Source organism: Pteropus vampyrus, unplaced genomic scaffold (genome assembly GCF_000151845.1).
Source record: "Pteropus vampyrus isolate Shadow unplaced genomic scaffold, Pvam_2.0 Scaffold107, whole genome shotgun sequence".
Classification (NCBI taxonomy): domain Eukaryota; kingdom Metazoa; phylum Chordata; class Mammalia; order Chiroptera; family Pteropodidae; genus Pteropus; species Pteropus vampyrus.
Window position 1 is genome coordinate 5,714,521 of NW_011888888.1, and position 20,334 is coordinate 5,734,854.

General features: G+C 31.7%; 1 protein-coding gene across 1 annotated transcript in view; it reads right to left on the bottom strand.

Moving 5' to 3' along the window:
• Nucleotides 1-20,334, bottom strand: part of LOC105295536 (voltage-dependent calcium channel subunit alpha-2/delta-1) — a 205,835-nt gene that overhangs the window by 28,100 nt on the left and 157,401 nt on the right. The window contains exons 21-31 of the mRNA XM_023533631.1: nucleotides 20,244-20,304; nucleotides 12,091-12,188; nucleotides 8,573-8,660; nucleotides 7,050-7,112; nucleotides 6,268-6,371; nucleotides 5,304-5,390; nucleotides 3,844-3,911; nucleotides 3,397-3,435; nucleotides 1,919-1,990; nucleotides 840-992; nucleotides 704-756 (exon numbers count right to left, since the gene is read on the bottom strand). Coding sequence (XP_023389399.1) covers nucleotides 704-756; nucleotides 840-992; nucleotides 1,919-1,990; nucleotides 3,397-3,435; nucleotides 3,844-3,911; nucleotides 5,304-5,390; nucleotides 6,268-6,371; nucleotides 7,050-7,112; nucleotides 8,573-8,660; nucleotides 12,091-12,188; nucleotides 20,244-20,304 — 886 coding nt within the window. The remainder of the gene's footprint in view (nucleotides 1-703; nucleotides 757-839; nucleotides 993-1,918; nucleotides 1,991-3,396; nucleotides 3,436-3,843; nucleotides 3,912-5,303; nucleotides 5,391-6,267; nucleotides 6,372-7,049; nucleotides 7,113-8,572; nucleotides 8,661-12,090; nucleotides 12,189-20,243; nucleotides 20,305-20,334) is intronic.

Here is a 20,334-nt window from a genome sequence, read left to right on the forward strand (position 1 = left end):
CATTAATACAAAAGAAACATAGGCAGGAGGGAAGTAAGAAAGAAAGGGAGGGAGAGAATGGATTCCAGACACAATAGGAGGTTTAGTTACTTTACTGACCAGAACAAAACAATGACAAATTTTATTTTCTGGATTTTCATAGTTTCTCACTAAGCAGTTTAAATGTCTTATTTTCATAGGTGGCAGGGTATAGGTGAGGGGATGAAAGAGGTAGGAGGAGGGAATCAATGAAAAGAAAGATTTAGATCTATTTCGGTAATGTGATGCCTACCAGCCTTTTTATAAATAGTAAAGAAGTAGAAAGATAAGTCATGCCATGAATTTGGTCAATGAAGACACCTAATTTGGATACTGAAGGCAATAAAGAGTAGGGATCAATATACCTAAAATGTAGGGAATTGTATATAAGAAAAAAAACACAAATGAAAATAGTTTCAATGGATCCATAGAAAAAAGAAGCCTCTGAAGAGGCTGAAATTTGCATGAGCATAACATTGTTTTCACATAAAAAAACGGAATAATTGTAACATTTTACACGGATCACTTAAGAACTATTTATAAATATAACCAATATGTACTATAGAAAATAGAAAAAAAAACTCTGATAGTAATTATTTACATGTCATGAAATTTGTATTCTCAACAAATTCTTTACTATTTCACACCTTTTCTTATTACCGATAAAAATACAATTTTGACTTACCAGGCAGCGGCAGTGGCCCACCAGCCAATGTGTAATATGTCTGCTATTGATGGCTATAAAATAGAATAAAAAAGTCATTACATTAATCTACACCGAGCATCCTTTGGACAGGAAGGGCAACCTGGATGTTACTGACCACGTATGCTGAGCGATGCCCTGCTCCTTGTTTCGGTGCAGCACCGGGCTCACACACTGACTGATAATCGTACGACTTGTTAAAAGCATAGACCGATATATTAATTAGGTGCCTCATCAAACTTGGATCGATTTCTCCAAAAAATCTTCCAATCTGGTACAAAAAAAGATAATAAGATAAAGTTTCAAATTAAAGTCAAATATTAACACCTGGACCAGGACAATGAAAAGTAACAATACAAAGAAATTGTGTCCTAAAACTACCCACGAGCTTTAAAACAAAAACAAGTACTAAACCAATATATGACACTCCGAAAGAATACACAAAAAAATTAGGTACTCTCATTATTCAGTCTCTCTATGCGATATTTGTAGAAGGAATGGACACAATTTACTAAGCATTAAGGCCACAATCAAATGCCTCCTGGGGAAAAGAAAAGTACCATAAATGAGGAAAAGTGGGTAGTACTAAAAAAAGGAAGGAACTGGTAAGGACTATGAGTTCTATCTACAGGGGCAACCTTTAGCCTAATCCTCTAGGATAATCCTGAATGCCAGCCCACAAACATTGTAGGATGTTGAGAGAGATTTTCTTTTTTTTTTTAAGAGAAGCCATAAATGTAGAAATATAATTAACATTAATTGGCAATGAACTCTACTTCGTTTAAAATCCTGTGTGGATCAAATAGCCTATGTGCTGCCAATTTCCAAATTTGAGATTAGAAACTTCATCTGTTTCAAAACAGCTATATATTAAGTTAGACATTATCAACTGATAAATATTTAATATGTGAAAATTTTCTAAATTTACAGGAGATCAAAATGAAAAAGTTCATGTAATGTTAAGATTTTGATCTATAGGTTTTAACAGTAACTGTGAGTACCAGAAAGTAAACTTAGCTAACATAAAACTAGATTTAGTATGCATTTCATAATGATTTATGTTATATTAAGAACTTTATAATTTATGACAGTAATAAAACAACTCGGCAGTTTCTATAACAATGGGAAGGAATTCTGTGATGCTGATCAGGAAAATACACTTTGGAAACCCTACTTCTTCCCACTTTGGGCACATACCTGATTAGTATAATCATCATGGTTTGCCATCAAAAGAAACCCACCATCATCTAGAATCACACAATCCATTACCTATGAAAATAAAATAACAGTTAACACAATCTTTAGGAAGGTTAGGATGTTGCATTATCATTATTCTGTTATATAAAGATGATTATAATAACAAAATAGGAGAAAAATGACTATAAATTCTCGAACATATATGCTCAAGAGATTCTAATGAAATAAATTAAAGGCATGCATAGATTCATATCAAATCCTCAGAGCTTGGTATTCCACCACCATCCATCCAATTAAAACTGTCAAGTCAGTCTGAACAAATCATAAGAACAAATCAGAATTAATCTTTTTCCCACTCCAAGGTCATCTAAATGATTCAGGAAACTGGATAGATCAAAATATTTAATAATGTATAATTATTTTATTATTTTAAACACAAGATTTTGACAAAAATATACTTTTAAAATAAATTTTAGTCACCATACTTCACAGGCTTAAAAAAAAAGTAGCAGGCTGAGGATATTTACAACTATTTTCTATTAAAAATATTTGGTTGGATAATTTGAGATTTTAAAGAAAAAGCAAAACAAGGAATGCCCATGACTAAGAAAAAAAACCATTCATGCTAAAATACAGAATTGATTTCCACCTAGTTTAAATGTTTAAATTAACCAATTTAATGATTTTTATTGTATAAAATCACAATTTAATAGATTATTTTTAGAGTTGGGAACATATGCAAAGTCAATATAAAATGAATAAAGTACAAAAATAATTAAAATTATAGACTTATAATTTTACACAACTAGCAGGGATAAGGTGATATGAACCACTGGTTCTCTTGGAAATACACACATACATAAGAGGACTAGAAGAAAATAGTGGAATTCATCCTTTTTAATTCATTCTTAGAATAATTTATCTGGTATCATTCTTAGAGCATCTTCAACTTTTGAACAAAGGAAGTCTACGTTTGCTTTTTCAATTTCTCAAACACAAATAAAATGGAAAACAATGTAAAATTTAGTCCCTGTTAATGATTTATGTAATTCTTAGGTTTATTTAAATTTTTTTCTCTTCACTGAAAATCCATTGTTGAATCAATTCAGAGAAAGAATAAAAGATGAAAAAAGCCTGCATTTTTAACCAATGACACCTTGGTTAGAGACTTCCCTCCAGGAATGGAGGTAAAGATAAATAGGTACAAAAGAATCTAACACAATTGAGATTGAAGAGAATACTGTCCATAATGATATGGCTCTTTTTATATCATCCCATAATATGTGAACATTTTAAAAAACAGAGTTAAGAATTAAAACCACATAATTCAAATCCTTATCAATGAATTAGTTCACAACTCCATAGAATAATTTTTTTTTAGCATTCGATTAAAATTTCCTGCATCATTTTTTATCATTAAAGTCTTAGCAAGAATATACAAGAAAAAAATAGTTAAAAAATTTAAAGAGTTTTCATACATCACTATTTCTTTTGCAGTCACAAACTGGACCAGCACACTGAAAGACAAAAAATACAATTATCACCTCACATTTTTTAAAAATAGGATTTTACTTATATCATATTATTATGTTACAATTAGAAAACAGAATAATTTATCTAGTATAAAAATCAGATTAAATAATAGTCTAATTCATAATAAAAAAGATAGCTTAATTTTTAAAATTAAATAATATCAATGAATGGATATCTAAACTAGCATTTCAAATTATAATATTGATGAAATATTGTTATTTTTTACTGATTAAACAAAAATCTTTGAAAAAATAGGAATTCATAATTCTGTTCCAATGTCATTGTACTGAAAATTTATTTTGCTTCTGTATAAGACTTTACTTTTTACTTTTCTTATTTGTATTTGAGATTATTAAGTATAGCATAAGAATTTTTTTCTTAAATTATCTTACCGGATCCCTGATTGATGTTTTTGTGAAATTCTCTATCCAGGAATTTACATCAATTTTAATTCCAACAACTGGAAAATTATAAAAGAAGAATTGCCACACACATTAAAATATGTAGCTACAATTCTTACATATCTGTTTTTCCTGTCACATTTGAAAATTCCTGAGCAAGCAAGCAAATGTATAAATTTCTTGAGATTAAAAAATCTAATTTCAGCTGTACATTGAAAAATTGATTCAAATTAATTTAACGCTGCAATTTTAGCTAGCTGCAGTAAATATTTGCTATATGATAAGTTAGGTAATTTGTGCAATAATATTAAATTTGGGTTGAATATAATGTTTGTTACAGAGATAGATTTCTTGCAGATTTCATTAAGAACTAATGCTAATGGCTCTTAAATCATTACATAAACTTCATTTATATTCCAACACAGTTTATTTATTTGCCACATCCTGGCCAATTAACTAATATACATAGTTAGCTAAAAAAAAAAAAAAAAGTGATAACGTTAGAAATAGCCTTGTAAATATGAGGTCATTCAAGTAGGATGTTTTAGGAGGCTTCCCCTAACCTCGACAATGCATGCAGCACGTGCTTAAGAAATGTATGTTGAAGAGTGCATAGTTGAGAGGATAAGTGGGTAGGAGAATGGGAGAATGAATGATGGACTGAGAATAACTAATTGAATAAAAGCAATTGAGTGATCAAAGGAAGGGATGAATGAGTTAGTGAGGAAATGATGGAGTGAATCTATGTAGTTAAAACTCTAAGGGATAAAACTGCCTTCAGGAGCAGAAGGGCAATTTATCTACCTTCTCAATCTAGCCTAATACATGCTCTTTGAAAAATTCAAACAATACTGAAGCATACAATGAAAAAGATAATAATAATAGTTACTTTATTGTAGTCACTCATTCCAGCCACTTCCAATTCCCATTGATGCTCAGTTTTACAAATGTTTTGTTTTGACTTGTTTTAACAAAAAAAGTAATTTTTCTATCTATTTTTTAGAAGTTTTAAAAAATAGATCTCAACCTAATTCTTCTTAATAGACACATAATATAGATATGCCATGATTTACTTATCTTTTCCCCCAATGATGGAAATTTAATTTTTCATGTTTGCAGTATTACAGATATTCACAACCTTGGCTGAATATTCTTTTGCATATTTGAATGTGTCTTTAAGTTGGAATTCTAGAGTAGAACTGCTGGATCAACCCAGCATTTAGAATTTTGATATCTGATATTAAATTGACTCTGTAAATTTGTGTCAACAGTGTATAAACATACATACTTCCTTGAAAATTTCTAAGCTCTGCAGAGTATCAATTTTATTTTATCAACGTCATTGAGAAGTATTTGTATTTTATTTTGCCCGTTTTGACTTTGCTTTAGTTGAAGCTTCCTGATGGCTTTCCTAACAAGCACTGGACACATTAAATTTTGGTTGTGCTTACCTGCAGGTTTAAGAAGTTTTCCTTGGATATATATCTCAACAGCTTTGCTTACCATAATGCCTGATTCATAAGCACCAGGTCCACTTTCTAAAAGAAATCGAAAACAGACCTATCTAGATAAATCAAATAATATTGAATTTCTTTAAATAGGTACAGGTGGATACAGTTTTACTTAAATATTCTAGCATAGATATGTTAAAAAGAGGTATGTGGTCTCTTCTTTCTCTATATAACAGGCTAATTAGAGGATCTATGAACTGGTTTACATTAATTGACTTTGGGAAGTCAATTATTCAGCTTGGCTGCATCTACTTCCACGATAAAATGGATGCATGCCAAATCTCTACTTCATGACATTTGCCAAAATATAGGGAAGGCTGCTGAAATGAAGTAGAAAGACTGATCTTTCCCAAATCGCTTTTGCATTTTAGAAGATATATGTTCCTGGATAAAACTCTAAAATTTTCTGAACTTCAGTTTCTCCATTTGAAAATAAGGATAAATAATAGCTCCCCCCAGAGAAGTTGAGGGATTACATTAGAAAGTTTTAGGGAAAGAACACAACACAATATTTTAAAATATGAGTTGTTATTAACTTCTATAAGTAATATATTTAACAAACTGATTAAAGGGGAGTAAACTAATTACATTAAACAATTCATTAAACATTCTTTAATATATTTGCATTTTTGAGATAAGAGATTATCTATATATGTTTCTATGTATTATGAATGCGTGTTAGATATGCTATATCTACATTACTGGATGACTATTTCCTGCGAATGTATTTTATCTAAAATAAATAGATGCTTCTGTCTTTCCAATGTCACGTATATAGTATATGCTTAATAATGAGTATTCTGAGCAATTAACTTGCAATATATTGTTTTTTTGGGGAAAGCAGGTAGTAGCAATAATTTATTATTAAAAAATTGGTAAGGCTGAATTCTAAAGTAATACTTACTGTTAAAGTAAGGAGCAGTGAAAACATAGTTATCATTATCGAGGCTCCTTTTATAGAAGCTGTCCTCATATGTTTCTGGGTTTTCTTGCCAGTTTTCTCCAGCCCTAAGGAGGAAATGACTCATCATTTTTATTCTTTAATCTACCTGATAACCTACTTTTCCCTTTGTGGACAAAACTGAAGTTTACAGATATGTCTACATCTCAGGTATGTCTGAGAAAGTTAATGGTAATTAATAAGGTAAATGATACTCATTACTAAGCAAAATATCAGCCGAGAATTATATTAAGGGTCAGAAAAGCTGACTCCTTGTTTTACTCTGTCATTTACTAGCCAGGTAATTCTTTACAGGTCAGTTAGTAGGCCATTAATATTAATAAGTCTGATGCCCAGCCCACTTTATGGATTGTTTATCTAAAGATAAACAGAGGTAAGATAAATGAAGAACTGTGAAAACAATGAAGTGCTATGCAAATATAGTCAATAAGCTATAACAATTATGTTAATTTAACTAGCTTAGCTTGCATCCACTGAGAAAAATCTTTCAAAATCTTAGATTTTTAATATATATGATACAAAAATAGATCATTGAAGAATCATATAATAGTATTTTTTTAAAGAAATGGAATATTTTAATGTAAGTACTTTAAACAATGACTCCAATTTAATCTATGAATAATGATCAGTTTCTCTGAAGAATAGCTTCCTTATACAGTAATGTGTAGATCCTTAGAGTAACCTTTTGTAATACACTTATTTTTACAGATGTTATTTGAACTTACTCTTTGGGATAAACTCTGGTAATCCCACCATCAGTCACAACAAACCGTGCTTTCACTCCCTTGCTGGAACAGAAGGCAGAAGAGGAAATATTTTTTCAACTTACTCTTTGTAAGGTATTAAATTATGAGTTGATGATAAAAAGATAAATAAAACAAGTTCCTAAAGTATAGGAAGCCAAAGTGAATATAACAATAGATGCAAACTATGTTTTAATAGTTTAAACATCTAAGAAATAAGTACTTAAAGGGAGGATTCTTCAGGAAGACATCTCAAAGGAAATAATAGTACAGCTGAATTTTGAGGATGGAACAGGAGTTAACAGGGATGACAGAGAAAATAGGAAGATATCATGCAGAGTGACGAGTATGCATAAGGGAAAGCTAGTGAACTGTGCTTCTATTTGGTATAACAAAAGCATAGGGAATAAGATGAGAAATGATAGGAATGAAAGCTTCGAGTACAAGCTTCTTAATGATCAGCTCATAAATGATCTTGAAATCTATGCTGGAGAGTATCACCTTTAGCCTGAAATTAGAACTGCATTTTAAAGGTAAGATGGCAAGTATGAGTTGTATGAAGAATAGATTGGAGGCTGTAGGTAGAGAAATGGGAAACACTAAAGGCAGAAAAATCAGTTGCTGTATTTTCTTGGAAATGGGAAATTAGGACCTTGAGTATGAAAAAGAGAGGAAAAATTAGGCTAAATATTTAGCATTTGGTGACTGGAAATAAGGTGGAGAAGAGACTGTAAATGAGAATCATAGTCAGATTTCTTAATTTCTTGACTGGGTATAGGGTAATGTTATTAGCCGACTGACTCCTCTCTCTCCCCTTCCTTCCTCAACTCCATGGCTCCTCCGGCTGCCCTGCTGCCTCCAACCACCTACCCCCATCCACGGTTTCTACCCCTTGGCAGGTAGACAAGAGACCCCCACCCCAGGGCTCCCCGAAATCTAGTTCCCCTCCTCCACCTCAGCGCATGCCCCAGCCCCCAAACTCTGAGGCTGCCAGCCCCCCAACCTGTGTTCCTGACCCTCTTAAGAACATGAGTGTTCTCTCCAAGGCCCCTCCCTTTCAGGGCCCCTCTTCCCTTCCCTCCCACACTCCTCTACCTTTCCCTTCTCCAACTCCCTATTACCCCTCCCTCAATCCAAGTCCCCCGCAAAAGTGGGGTACAGAGCGGGGAAGGGCTGGGAACCCAAGGGGAAAAAAAGTCAACTGAACATTCACTAGAAACCCTATTTTACCACAAATGCTGAAACATACACAAACATGCCTATTTAATTTGGTTGTTCACAATGCAGTGTGGGCACTATGTGTAAAGCTGAATAATGGCAGATGATAGTCCAGACACACACCCACAACTATTAATTCAAGTGATCAACAACTGCAAAATGATATTTTCAAGAAATTGTTATTAAAGATAAATAATGAACTTGAAATTTGAGAACTATTTCCCAGAAGGATGCTAAACTGAAATGGAGAATATATATACTTTTTATTAATAAGAACAAATACTTACATGTTTTTCTGCTTACTCCAATAATTTTGGACAAGTTCATTTGTAAACCCTGCATCCAGCAAGACTCGATTAATCAAATCCGTGTTACCTAACACAGAAAAAAGATAGCCTCAAATACACCCATATATTTTTAATTAGGTTAATAATGAGACAAATATATTATCTATTTATAAAATCAATTTAGAATGAATATTTTTATTAATTTTAAAATATATCCTTTATTAATTTTCCATATGTTTTTAATACTGTTAATCTTATCTCAGATTTTTCAGGTTATGGATAGAATTAGTAATGAAAAAGCCAATACTGAATGAGGCAAATTATTTTGTAAACTTTATTAAAAAGATATGAAATATGCCAACCAAGAAACAATGAGGTTATGGTATTCTTCTTTTTAAATTTTTTTGGGTAGGTTAGTGTGGCGATTCCAAACCATCATAATTTCATGAACAATTTTATAAATATAAAACTACATAATACATATAATTTTTTGTTTTGTTTTGGCCAAAGAACATCACAAGTCATCACAGACAAGCCCTATTCCAAGACTGGCTTTTTGGATCTGCTGGTATTGGTGAAAGAGCATATTAGCTCAAGTTCAAAGGTAACAGAGAGAATAGATGATGAGAACCAAGGGTCAAATTAACACACGTTCTTAAACAAAAATCTTTGCCTTTGTCTTTTCCTCCTGGCTTCTCTACTCCAAGCCCTTGAAGCTCTGAATAACCTATAAGTACCCTCTGAAACTTCACATTTATGATATAATTTTATTTTATTCAGGTAAAGAATATATAGTCTTATCTAATATCCTATTACTACAAGAGGAGGGGGTAGAATAGGCCAGAAACATTTCTTTGGTTTTTATTATTTTAATTTAATGTATCTTTTACCCAGGATTAAAGAGTCAATTTAATCCCTATTTTAGACTTCATTTCAATTCATTTAAAAACTATTTTTTATTATATTATTTTAGAACTGCATCACTTTAAAAAATAGTTCACTTAGAAAGTGAATGCTATAATTTGCCTCAAATCCTTTTAGGTAAAATAAAAGATGAGACTCATTATTCTAATTTGTAATATAAACTGATGCAAGTAATTTCATAATTTTGTTCATATTTTCATTACATTGTAAGTCTAACATGTGTCTTGAAATAGATCCCCTGCAGCTGAATACAGCTGATAAACAGATTATTAGTACTAATCTTTACCATTTTATACACACAATCTCATTTTTATATTCAAAAATAAAGGGAAATATGAGGAAGACATCTACTCTATAGTATAAGCACTTAATAAGTGAATAAATTAACTTAAATATTAAGTGAGAATTTTACCGATTAATTTTACCAATGGCTTAGGTACTTTTGTAAAGCAAAATTAAATTTGTACCCCTTTGAAAAAAACTATTTAGATCACACTTAGATTTCAATCACTGACATTTACTTTTACAGTTAGTTTTACATGTCATTTGGTAATATGAGGTAAAATATGATTGAAAAAATCTATAATATAGAACAGAGGAAATTATAAATTATTTTATAGCTATTAGCTTCTTTTTATAATTAAAAATCCGATGTTATTTCAACTCTTCACATTGTTATATAATCACCTCAAACATTTCCTATTGAATTATAGGGGAGGAAGATAAAAAGTGAAATGAAATGGAGGAAGAGACTGAAGAATAGACAGCAAACAGTATGAATATTAGTACTATTAAATGGAAAGTATTTTGTTTAAACATATTTATACTTTCCTAGAACCTAGAGCCATCCAATTAAATTCAATAAAATTATTTCAGTTCTCTCTTGGGAATGCCTATTACTTATTAATAGGTAATAAATCCTAATGTAAAATAATATTTAAAAGGCCTTGCTCAGTAAGAGCGAGTTTACACTGAGTAGAAAGGTCTGGACTCACTCAGTGTAGTCAGGCCTGATCAATGTAGACTTCATCTACCTAACAGGTTTTCAGAGTAGCTAATTCCTGTTAGCAGTGCTAGGAAGTTGTTTCTTTTTATGAGATAAATTTAAATTTGAGAGATATCTTTAAGGATGACTCTTCACTCTTTATAAGTGAGAAAGTGCTTTTTTTTTTTTTTTCAACTGTTCCTGATACAAAAGAAAATAATGTTTAAAAAGAAAAGGGGAGGGAGGATGGAGGAGGGAAGAACGAAAATGTCAGTTATGTATACTTTCTTTTTTTTCAAATTATATTCTCTAAGGTAGTTTTTGCTATGGAATTGGCTTTCCTCTCTTATTTCCCATTTGTGTTGCATTTTTTTCTGATAGTACTTTTATAGGACATTTTTAGGAAGAAAATTGAAGACTTTTAAATATTTTAAAATCCAAGAATCCATAAATCTCTATATAGTTTCATAGTATTAATGATTTTCAAATTTCTCTGAAAGACAGATATAATGGTTAAAAACTATTTCTTTTATCCCACATTGATTTATCTAATAAAATAGGAAATTATAGAAGCCTATTTTTTAATATACAAAGTTAACTGTGATGAAAATGGAATGTCTGGAAGAAAACTAACCATTAGGTAATATATCCTAATGGTTATATAATAAAGTATATAAAAAGGTATTTATATTAAAGGTGTTCATATTAAAACTCCTTATATAAATTGGAGGATATACATATGTATGTATATAGCCAAAATGAAAAACAAGAACAAATCTTCAAAAGAAAATTTAAAATAAAGTTTCTTAAATTTGAAGGAGCAAAGGTAAGCACATCCTATTTATTTTAAAAATTTTCAAGTATTACTTGGCTTTGAAATTTTAATTTTACTTAATAAAGAAATAACATTTATTTAACCCATTTCCTGTTTGCCCAAGAATATTCACTGGCGTCGCTTGCGGCTGCAGCGTTTATCTTGAGATAACTTGCGGATTATAGTCCTAACCTTACCCCCAAAATTTGCCATAAAATATCTCCTTTTCATTATTATTTTCGCATCACTGTATTATATAGACTGCCTTTGGAAACAAATGACATCATTCTGTTTATAGCATTCTGTTTTAAGTAGTGGTATTTCCATTTACAAAATATAGTAATTCTTGATCACTGAAAATGTCAAATTTTAGAAAATATAGCATTTCTACGCATGATGTTAACATTGTTTTTGAACAGTTGTTAGCTGGATTCATTTGATGAATCCAATGTATGTATACATTTTTGTTACATTAGGATTAGATACAAGTTCTCTTTAGAAATAACTCCAAGAACAATTTTTATATTTTATTTTCACATTGAAAACCAGTCAAATTTGCTTCAGCCTCAGAACATGTTTATGTAAAATTAAATTACCGCTGGTAGCGAGCTGCATCTTTATTTTCTAAAAGGGAAATGGGTTAATATGTATAAGGCCAAATAGTAACATTTTACTATTAAAAATTTACCAAGTAAATAAATAAACCATTATAACAACAAACTAATCGGAACCAAGATTTGACCACTTTGGATATAACCATAGTGATACAATTATTGCAAATGAATGCATACTTACATGATGGATTGTTTGGAGTTTTTCTATCAATAAATTCATTGAAATTTAAAAGAAATTCAGTGTTATTATCGGATATTTTAAGGTCATTGCAGTAATCTCTGAAAAAAATATTTGAAGATATTGGGTATTAAAATCAAAACATTAAAAAATGTACACGGTAATCATAGAAAGTGAAAACAGATGTTTTTTTTTTTACTAGCTATATGACTTTGCAAGCCATTGAACCTCTTGTTACCCTCATTTCCTCATTTCTACAATGAAACAATACTTTGACAATAAGTGGTAAGTATTATAGATAGTATATATTAAGCACTTGACCCCTGGTGATCATAAAATGTTAGCTTTTGTTATTCTTATTACACTATTATCACTGTGTGTTGTAGGTTTGCAGTTTTCATGTAGAAATTAACTGAGAAATTTTAAAATATATATTTATTCATTAAATGTCAAACACCCATTATATGTTAACATTTTATAAGAAATTACTGTATTATCGGAAAAAAAAATAACCTAGTAGAAAAAAGTGACATTGATTTACTATTTGCAAATCTCTTTAATTCTTAACTTAAAAAAAGGCAAGTGTTCTGCATCCAACCAACTGCAAGATTTTGTTTTGGCACATGAAAAAAATACTTTCTCATACAGGTATATAGTTGAAAAAGAGGATTATTTTGATAGTCTTTTTGGATAATTGTGTATACTCTTTTTTTTTTTTGATAACATACCAAAATTTAATTATTTGTAATTCTTGATAAGTATAATATGGAATTTGAAGTAATATAAATGTACTTTTATACTGTCACATTAAAATTCAATGCATTTCTTTACACTTTGAGTGAATCGTTTACCCATCTATGATTTTGTAACATCATTAACTAGTTATTTGATAATATGAGCTATGCAAAGCTTATGCAAATGATGACATATTCCATTATACAATACTGAAAATTCACATTCATTGGTATCATCTCATGTCTCAACAGATAAATCTAACTATTGGGGAGCTAGTATGCTCACAGTAATAAATACAACTTTCCCCAAATTCTAATTTTTGTTTAAAAGCTCAGAGTTTGTCATTGACAATGTTAGGTAGTTAGGTAGCCATGAGCAAAGGTAGCGAAGGCCCAGCTCTGTAACTATAGAAATGACAACACTGATGGCCCAATCCAAAAGACCGCCCCTAGGGCTTCCCAGAAAAAAACTAATTTTTCAGATAACAATACCCCTCTATCCTGGAGTACAAGGAAATAAATGACCATAGCATAGCAACCAGTTTGGGCCAGTCACAAACACTCAGTAAGGGCTACTCTGACCTTTACATCTTAGCCTCATTACATCATTATAATATTGTACATATGCCTAGAAGTTCATGAATCTAATTATAACAGACTGAATTCAGGGTAAGGACATGCAAGTTATATAATGGCCAACTGTCAATCAAAATGACCTAATACATCAATCAGCTAGCACCACCCTTGTAACCTCCCATCACAGCCCAGATATAAGACAGACCTCCCCGCTTCTACTAGGTTACAGCCCTCTATGGTGTAGGTCATTTCTCTCTTGAAATATACTTCAATAAATCTTACTTTTCCTACACTTCGCTGATATGTAATTTTTACTGTGTTAGTGGAAAAGATGGAGGGCCCTCCACCCGCCAGTGCCACTAGCGCAATGATGGATTTAGATCACCCCTGATGGTAATAGCAACAAATAATTGTTTTCTTCAAAGTAAAAGGCTCACTAGATTGATTTTTGAGAAAAAGTTTTCCAAATACCCTTCATTCTTTTAAGTAAAATAATATTTTATTGAAAAAAAGCACCTATTTCAGCTCTCAATTAAACAAAGAAGTGTTTTTCTTTGAGACATGAAAGTTACTCTGACATGCCATAGAACTTCCATTTTCAATCCACAGAATATTGAAAGACATATACTCAAGGGTAAAGCTTAAATAAATTAATAACTTTTACTGCTTCAGTCAAGGATATTTTAAAATGCAAGTAGCTTTTCCCCCACTGCAGATGACTGGCAATCAAGATTGCAACTGCACTTTAGTGCCGCTGCCTTGATTTTTGTCATCAGCTCACGATTGCTTTTGTACTGTGAGTGCAAATGACAATATGATAAAACAGACAAACATCATTTGAAATTGTTAGGAAAATAACTTTGACCTTGTAGATTCTTTGAAAAGGCCTGTGGAACTTACAGGATTTGGAGAACTATACTTTAAGAAGTGCTATCCTAAGTGTTTTGAAAATTCAGAATAAATATAAGGCAACATAAATATACGATTACAATTATAATAACTAGGTTAATACAACCAACAGACTGGATAATCAAATAGTCAAGGCAAAAATTCAATTAAATAGTAAACATTTTCACATGCAAATACATTACCTAAATACAAAACCTCAGAGAGTAAAGAGAAATAGAATGTCAAAAGTTCAAAAACAAAATACCCCCCCCCCAAAAAAAAAACCACTTCTCAGTTCATGGAAAATTTTAGTTTCAAAAGGCAAGGTTTTTTTTTGAAATTTACTTGATTTACACTCATTATTGAGAGAGATAAAATGTATTTCTTCTCTTAACGCTAGGCTATTTTGACTAGCCGAGTAGTCAAAAGGCCAGTATATTGAATTATGATCTCAAGAATTAGAAGCAAGGCTCTAGAAGGACAAAAATAAAATGTTGCCAATAATTATTAATAAACCATTTTTAGAATTCCATGTTATTATTTAAAAAGTATTTCTAGAACTACCTTTGCTTATTTAATTAAAAAATGACTATCAGTGGTATTTAATATTTTAAAGATGAGAAAACTCAGATTCAAAGATGTAAAAAAATTAACCCAAAGATACCTAAAAAGCAAATAGTCAATCCCTGAGGAGAAGCCAAAACTTCACATCCCTAATTAGAGTGTTTCAACCATAAATGTGCTCTGAACTTTCACTTTGTGGACTTTTGTTGCTGCAAAGCTCCAAGGCAAAAGTAACTTTGACGTCTTCCAATTGTAGGATTTTAGTGTTGTGAGCAATGAATTTAGACAATGTCATCATGTTTTCTTTTTAATCCTTGCTGGCTGGGTTGTGCTCCATTTCGAAGTAGTCCAAAGATATTATTGACTACTTCTGATGACAGTAAATATTAGACTATTAAATATAGTCTGATGTTTACTAATGGCCAAAGCTGTGAAAATGCTGAAAGTACCAGTAAGGAGAATTGTTGAATTAGATGGAAACAAAAGTGAAATAATTTAAAAAATGGAAATATGAGAAAACACTGACTATTGTATCAGTGGAATGAGTTCTCCAGTAACGACCCAGAAGGACCACAGAAAATCACCCACCATGGGGAGTGTGGTCCTTGTGCAATAGGCAATAAGTAGCAAGAGATTGAAATATTTGAGAGGTGAATATGTGGCTAGACAGACAGCACTGATGTTGGTTGCCTGTTAGCCTACTTATTCAGCACAAGGCTAGGAGGTGACAACTCAAGATAATCACCTTTTCTTAGGTTCTTGTCGCAAAGGAACCATCCATGACAGTGGGAAGCAGCACAATACCTGTGGTTACCAAAACTGCTAAATCGTTTCCCAAAGATATAAGGGAAGCCCTGCTGATATACTTTCTATGAGGCACTGTTTCTCTAAAAGAGATCAATTTTACACACACCGATTGTTATTTAATCTCTTTTAGGAAAATGATTCCTCAGAAAAGTGAAGCAGCAAGGTGGAGAAATCTTTGGATGGCTTTAAAGGAACAAATCAAATTTAATTTTCTGAAAATACCTTGAGGGCATGAAACCTATAATCTCTTTTGGTCACTTCCTGTTTCTGACCCAAGTGGGCTTTGTAACTTAAAAGGCTTTCAAATGAAAAGACATTTAATATTAGAAATTTGGCAAATTATTTCTTTCTAGAAAACTGAAAATGAGTTTCTTCTCATTCTGTGCAAGAAACTTACACAGGTCATATACCACAGATTAGCACTGATCTATAGGTTATCATAGGTTATTGTTATTTTGTTCTCATTCTAACTCACCCTCCTTGAAGTACCTTTCTCATTTCTGATTATCCAAGAAAGATAATAAAATTGACCCATATTTTAGACTTTTCATCCTTATGACTGTATGCTTCTTACAGGTAGGAATAATGTTCCATGAATCTATATTTTCAATGTTTTCCTTTAAAATTGAGGATACTGCAAAAACTGATTATTAACCAGGATAAAATAGCTTAATTTATTTAGGAATTAACAAAAATGGCTCTACCTTTACATTATTTAAAAATAACTGCTTTTTAATATCCTTTATTAAATAATGATCCTTCCTCCCCGTTCTCCTCTAATTACCTCTTACTACAACCATGAAAAATAATATATTTATTTAAAGCCCACATCTTAACAAGAACTATGGTAAATACATTGCATGCATTATCTATCTCATTTAAAGCTTATGTAACTTTTCGAGATAGGTCTTATTGTTATAACATTTTGCAAGTAAAGATACAAAGTGCAGAGAAATTGAGTAACACATCTGTAACAACAAAGATCTAGAAAACATACTCAGATAGTCTTGCTCTAGAGTTTGCTATACCATTTCTCATTAATAACAATGATAAAACATGACTGCTGTTCTCTACCACATAAATTTCTGTCTTTTCTTGCTGATTTTTTCTTTACCTCAACTTTCTATCACTTTATTTTCTACAACTCTGTGAATACACATTCAAAACTCACTTTCCTAGTAAACCTTTCCTACAAAAAATATTTTACTCAGGTGCACTGGATATTCTTTTGACATCCATTAGCATTTGCATATTCAATATACATATTAATATCTTGGAGTAGCAAGGAATTTGGTTCAAATCCCATATTATTTAACATCTCTAAAACTGTTTCCTGATCTATAAAATGGAATAATAACACAAATTAATTATCGAGTTTTTTTTTGAGCAGTAAATATAATCATGCATGTAAAGGGCTTAACACTTGTTAACTGAGGTGGACACTCGTTGGTTTGTCCGATAAGCTACAACACTGCTTCCTTTTTGTGGTATTTGCTCCTTCCCTAAACACATAAGCAAATTCCAGTCTTCCAATTAGTCAGTCATATTGATACTGAATATGATTTAGGCCACAGAAAGGGTCCCCCTGCTGTCAAGTCCATTGCTTACAAACTGGGCATTGAAATTGAGAGATATATTATCCTCTCTATGAATACCTAGACTTTTACCATGTTTTCCACCTTGTCTGATGGTGAAGTGCAGAAAAACCAGTCTGAGTGGTCTGCTATGTGATAAATGGGAGAGAAGAGTGAAGAAGTTGCCAGAGGAAAATTGTTATCTGAGATGGAGAAATATTATCACTTTGCTGTGATTTCAGTCTCTTCTACAGTGATAATGTATGAATAGGTTAATATTCTGTGGGACATTGCTCTGTGCTTAGCAGTCTTCTTTCTACCTAAAACGGAGGTTAGCAGTTTTGAATTGCTCAAAGTTACTCGTATTGAAAAAATGTTAATAAGATTGCAGGTGTTATTGTCAATAACATGATTTTCCGAATATTCTCCATGTATTTATAGATGCTGCAATTACTAAATATTTATCCAGCACCTACTGTGTATCAGGCAACAGCTTATTCGTTGAGTATTGAATGGTATGTCAAATAGGTGCAGGCATGGCTCTGACAGAGAAAGTAAATAAAATGAAATGTGGCTGGTACACTAGTCAGAGAAATGCAAGATTCCGTGAGACAGTCAGCAAGGCTGCCTAATTCAGTGAAAATGGGAAGAAATTCCCAGATCGATGTTTGAAGCTGGGTTTTGAGAAGGGGTGGAGTGTTTCTGAATATAGTCCAAAATAGAAGAGAAAATTAATGAGTAAAAAGAGGTAAGGAGGAACAAACAGTGCATTTAGGAACTGAAGGAAGTTTAATGTGGTTGGAATTTAGAACAAAGGTTGGCTAACTTTTTATTAAAAGGCTAGATAGTAAATGATTCAGGCTCAGAAGGCTATTAAAGTTTATGGCACAACTGCTCAACTCTGCCTTTACAGAGAAAGACAGTACACCAACAAATGAGTATGGCTAACTTACAATAAGACAGGCAGCCAGTCTGTAGGCTATAGTTTGATGGCACCAGATTTAGAGTGTAGGCAACCACATTGGTAAATTGGGACCTAGTGACAGAGCATTGAATTGTACACTTGAAACCTATATAATTTTATTAGCCAATGTCACCCCCAATAAATTAAAAAAAAAAGAAAGCTATGACATAAAGTATAGATTATCATGAGGATAATACTGAGCCATTGGTTAGTATTTAGCAGAATACATTTAGAGAAACACATTTTAGAAACTCTCTTTGGTTACAGAAAGAAGATAGGATTGGGAATTACGTGGGAAATACTGGAGGCAGGAAGATCAATTAGGAGGCAGCTGTAGTAGTTTAGGTGACAGAAGGCAGTGGTCTGCTCTAGGACAAAGGCAGCAGAGTTTGACAGATGTGCTTGATATACAGAATATAAATTATATTTGGCAGAACTTATTGATTAGAAGTTAGATTTAAAGGAAAGGGAGCAAAAATAACTAACAGGTTGCAAGGGTGGGCATCTGAGAGGTATTTTCTTCACTGAGGCAACACAAGAAAAACTTCTCCAAAGAGAATGAATGTTTAGGAGATACTGTTTTTGAAGCACATTAAAAAGATACCCTTGTTACGTTTCCACAAATATGAATCTCATATTGAAATATATAGGATAGACATAAAGTCTGGAAACAGAGTCATCGTTTGATTCTATATTATAGTGTAATGTCAATAAGCCACATATTATGTCTATTTTGTTTCCAGATATTATGGCAATCTTGTAGATTTGGAAGGCACTACTCTAAACTGTAGACATGAACTAGTTGGGTGGTATGTCTGTAGACATAAACTAAGAAGAGAGCCTAAGCTAGCACCCTCATGTAAGTGATCTGCAGAAGAAAAGAAGCTTAAAAAAGAGAATGAATATGCAGCAAAGAGAGAGGAAATAAATCACAATAGTGTGTCATCAAGCAAGAAGAGTCAAAGAACATCAAAGGACGGTGAGTCAGGAGTATCAAACACTAAAGAAAATTCAAGCAGGAGAAGCTGCTTAAAGGTAGTCACCTATGAAGTCAAGAAAATGCTCTGTTAACAGATATCTCAAAAAGTATGTTCCCTGTTTTCAAGAACCAAAAATTCAGGCATCCTTATGCAAAAAATTTAACAGTAACTCGGATCAACTTTTATGAGCCTTCTTTGCATTCTTACAGAATAATTTCTTTAAGAAGTATAAAATCTGAGAAATTAATAATACAAGCCTCTGAACCTATTTTCTTCAATAACTTAGCCTAGATTAATAGGAATTATATTAATTTGAATATTATATGTGTCTGCTAGAAAGTAGGAATCAAAAACCAAGGAAATAAAAATAGAGATCACTCTTGGATTACTGAATAGAGTTTCAAATTATGTGAAAATAGAAGTAAGGATAAAGATATATATTAAGGATAGAGAAGGGAAATTATATGAGAGAGAGATAAAATTGAGCAGGAGGGAAAACATATCGATCTTAAAACATATGTGAGAAAATGTCACTATATTAATATATGTTTTCCCAGAAAGTTGTGTTAGAGTATTAAAAAAATCAATTATGAGGTTAAGACATTCTATGAGGTATATACGTTATGTGTATATATACACATGTGTATGTCTGTACATATCTACATATATCTATCTACCAGTGTGTATGTGTATATATGTGTGTATACAATATATAAAAACATACATATATAGAATATGTTTGTATATGTATACATTATACAAATGCAAATGCACAATTATTCATTTTTGCTAAATATATAGTTAGTTCCAATGAAAGCACAGCCTAGATCTGTCTTATTCACTATTATATCCCCACATCACTACATTGCTTAGCACATAGTAGCTGCTCAGTAAGTACATGAATGAGTAAATGAATGAATGAACAGGATTCTCTTTCAATTTTATTGTTCCCTTTGGTTCTATAATTTGGCATGGAATTAACCCAGAGCAGTTTTGACCCCAATGCAGAACTATTATCATCCATTAAAACTATAAAAAAAAAAAATTAAAAAAAAAAACAAAAACCAACCTTGGTGCTAAGAATGTATAGCCAGATTCTTCAAAATTATCCGGCTTCAGTGTCTCTGAATCTGCAAAGATAATATTACAGTGTTAGATAA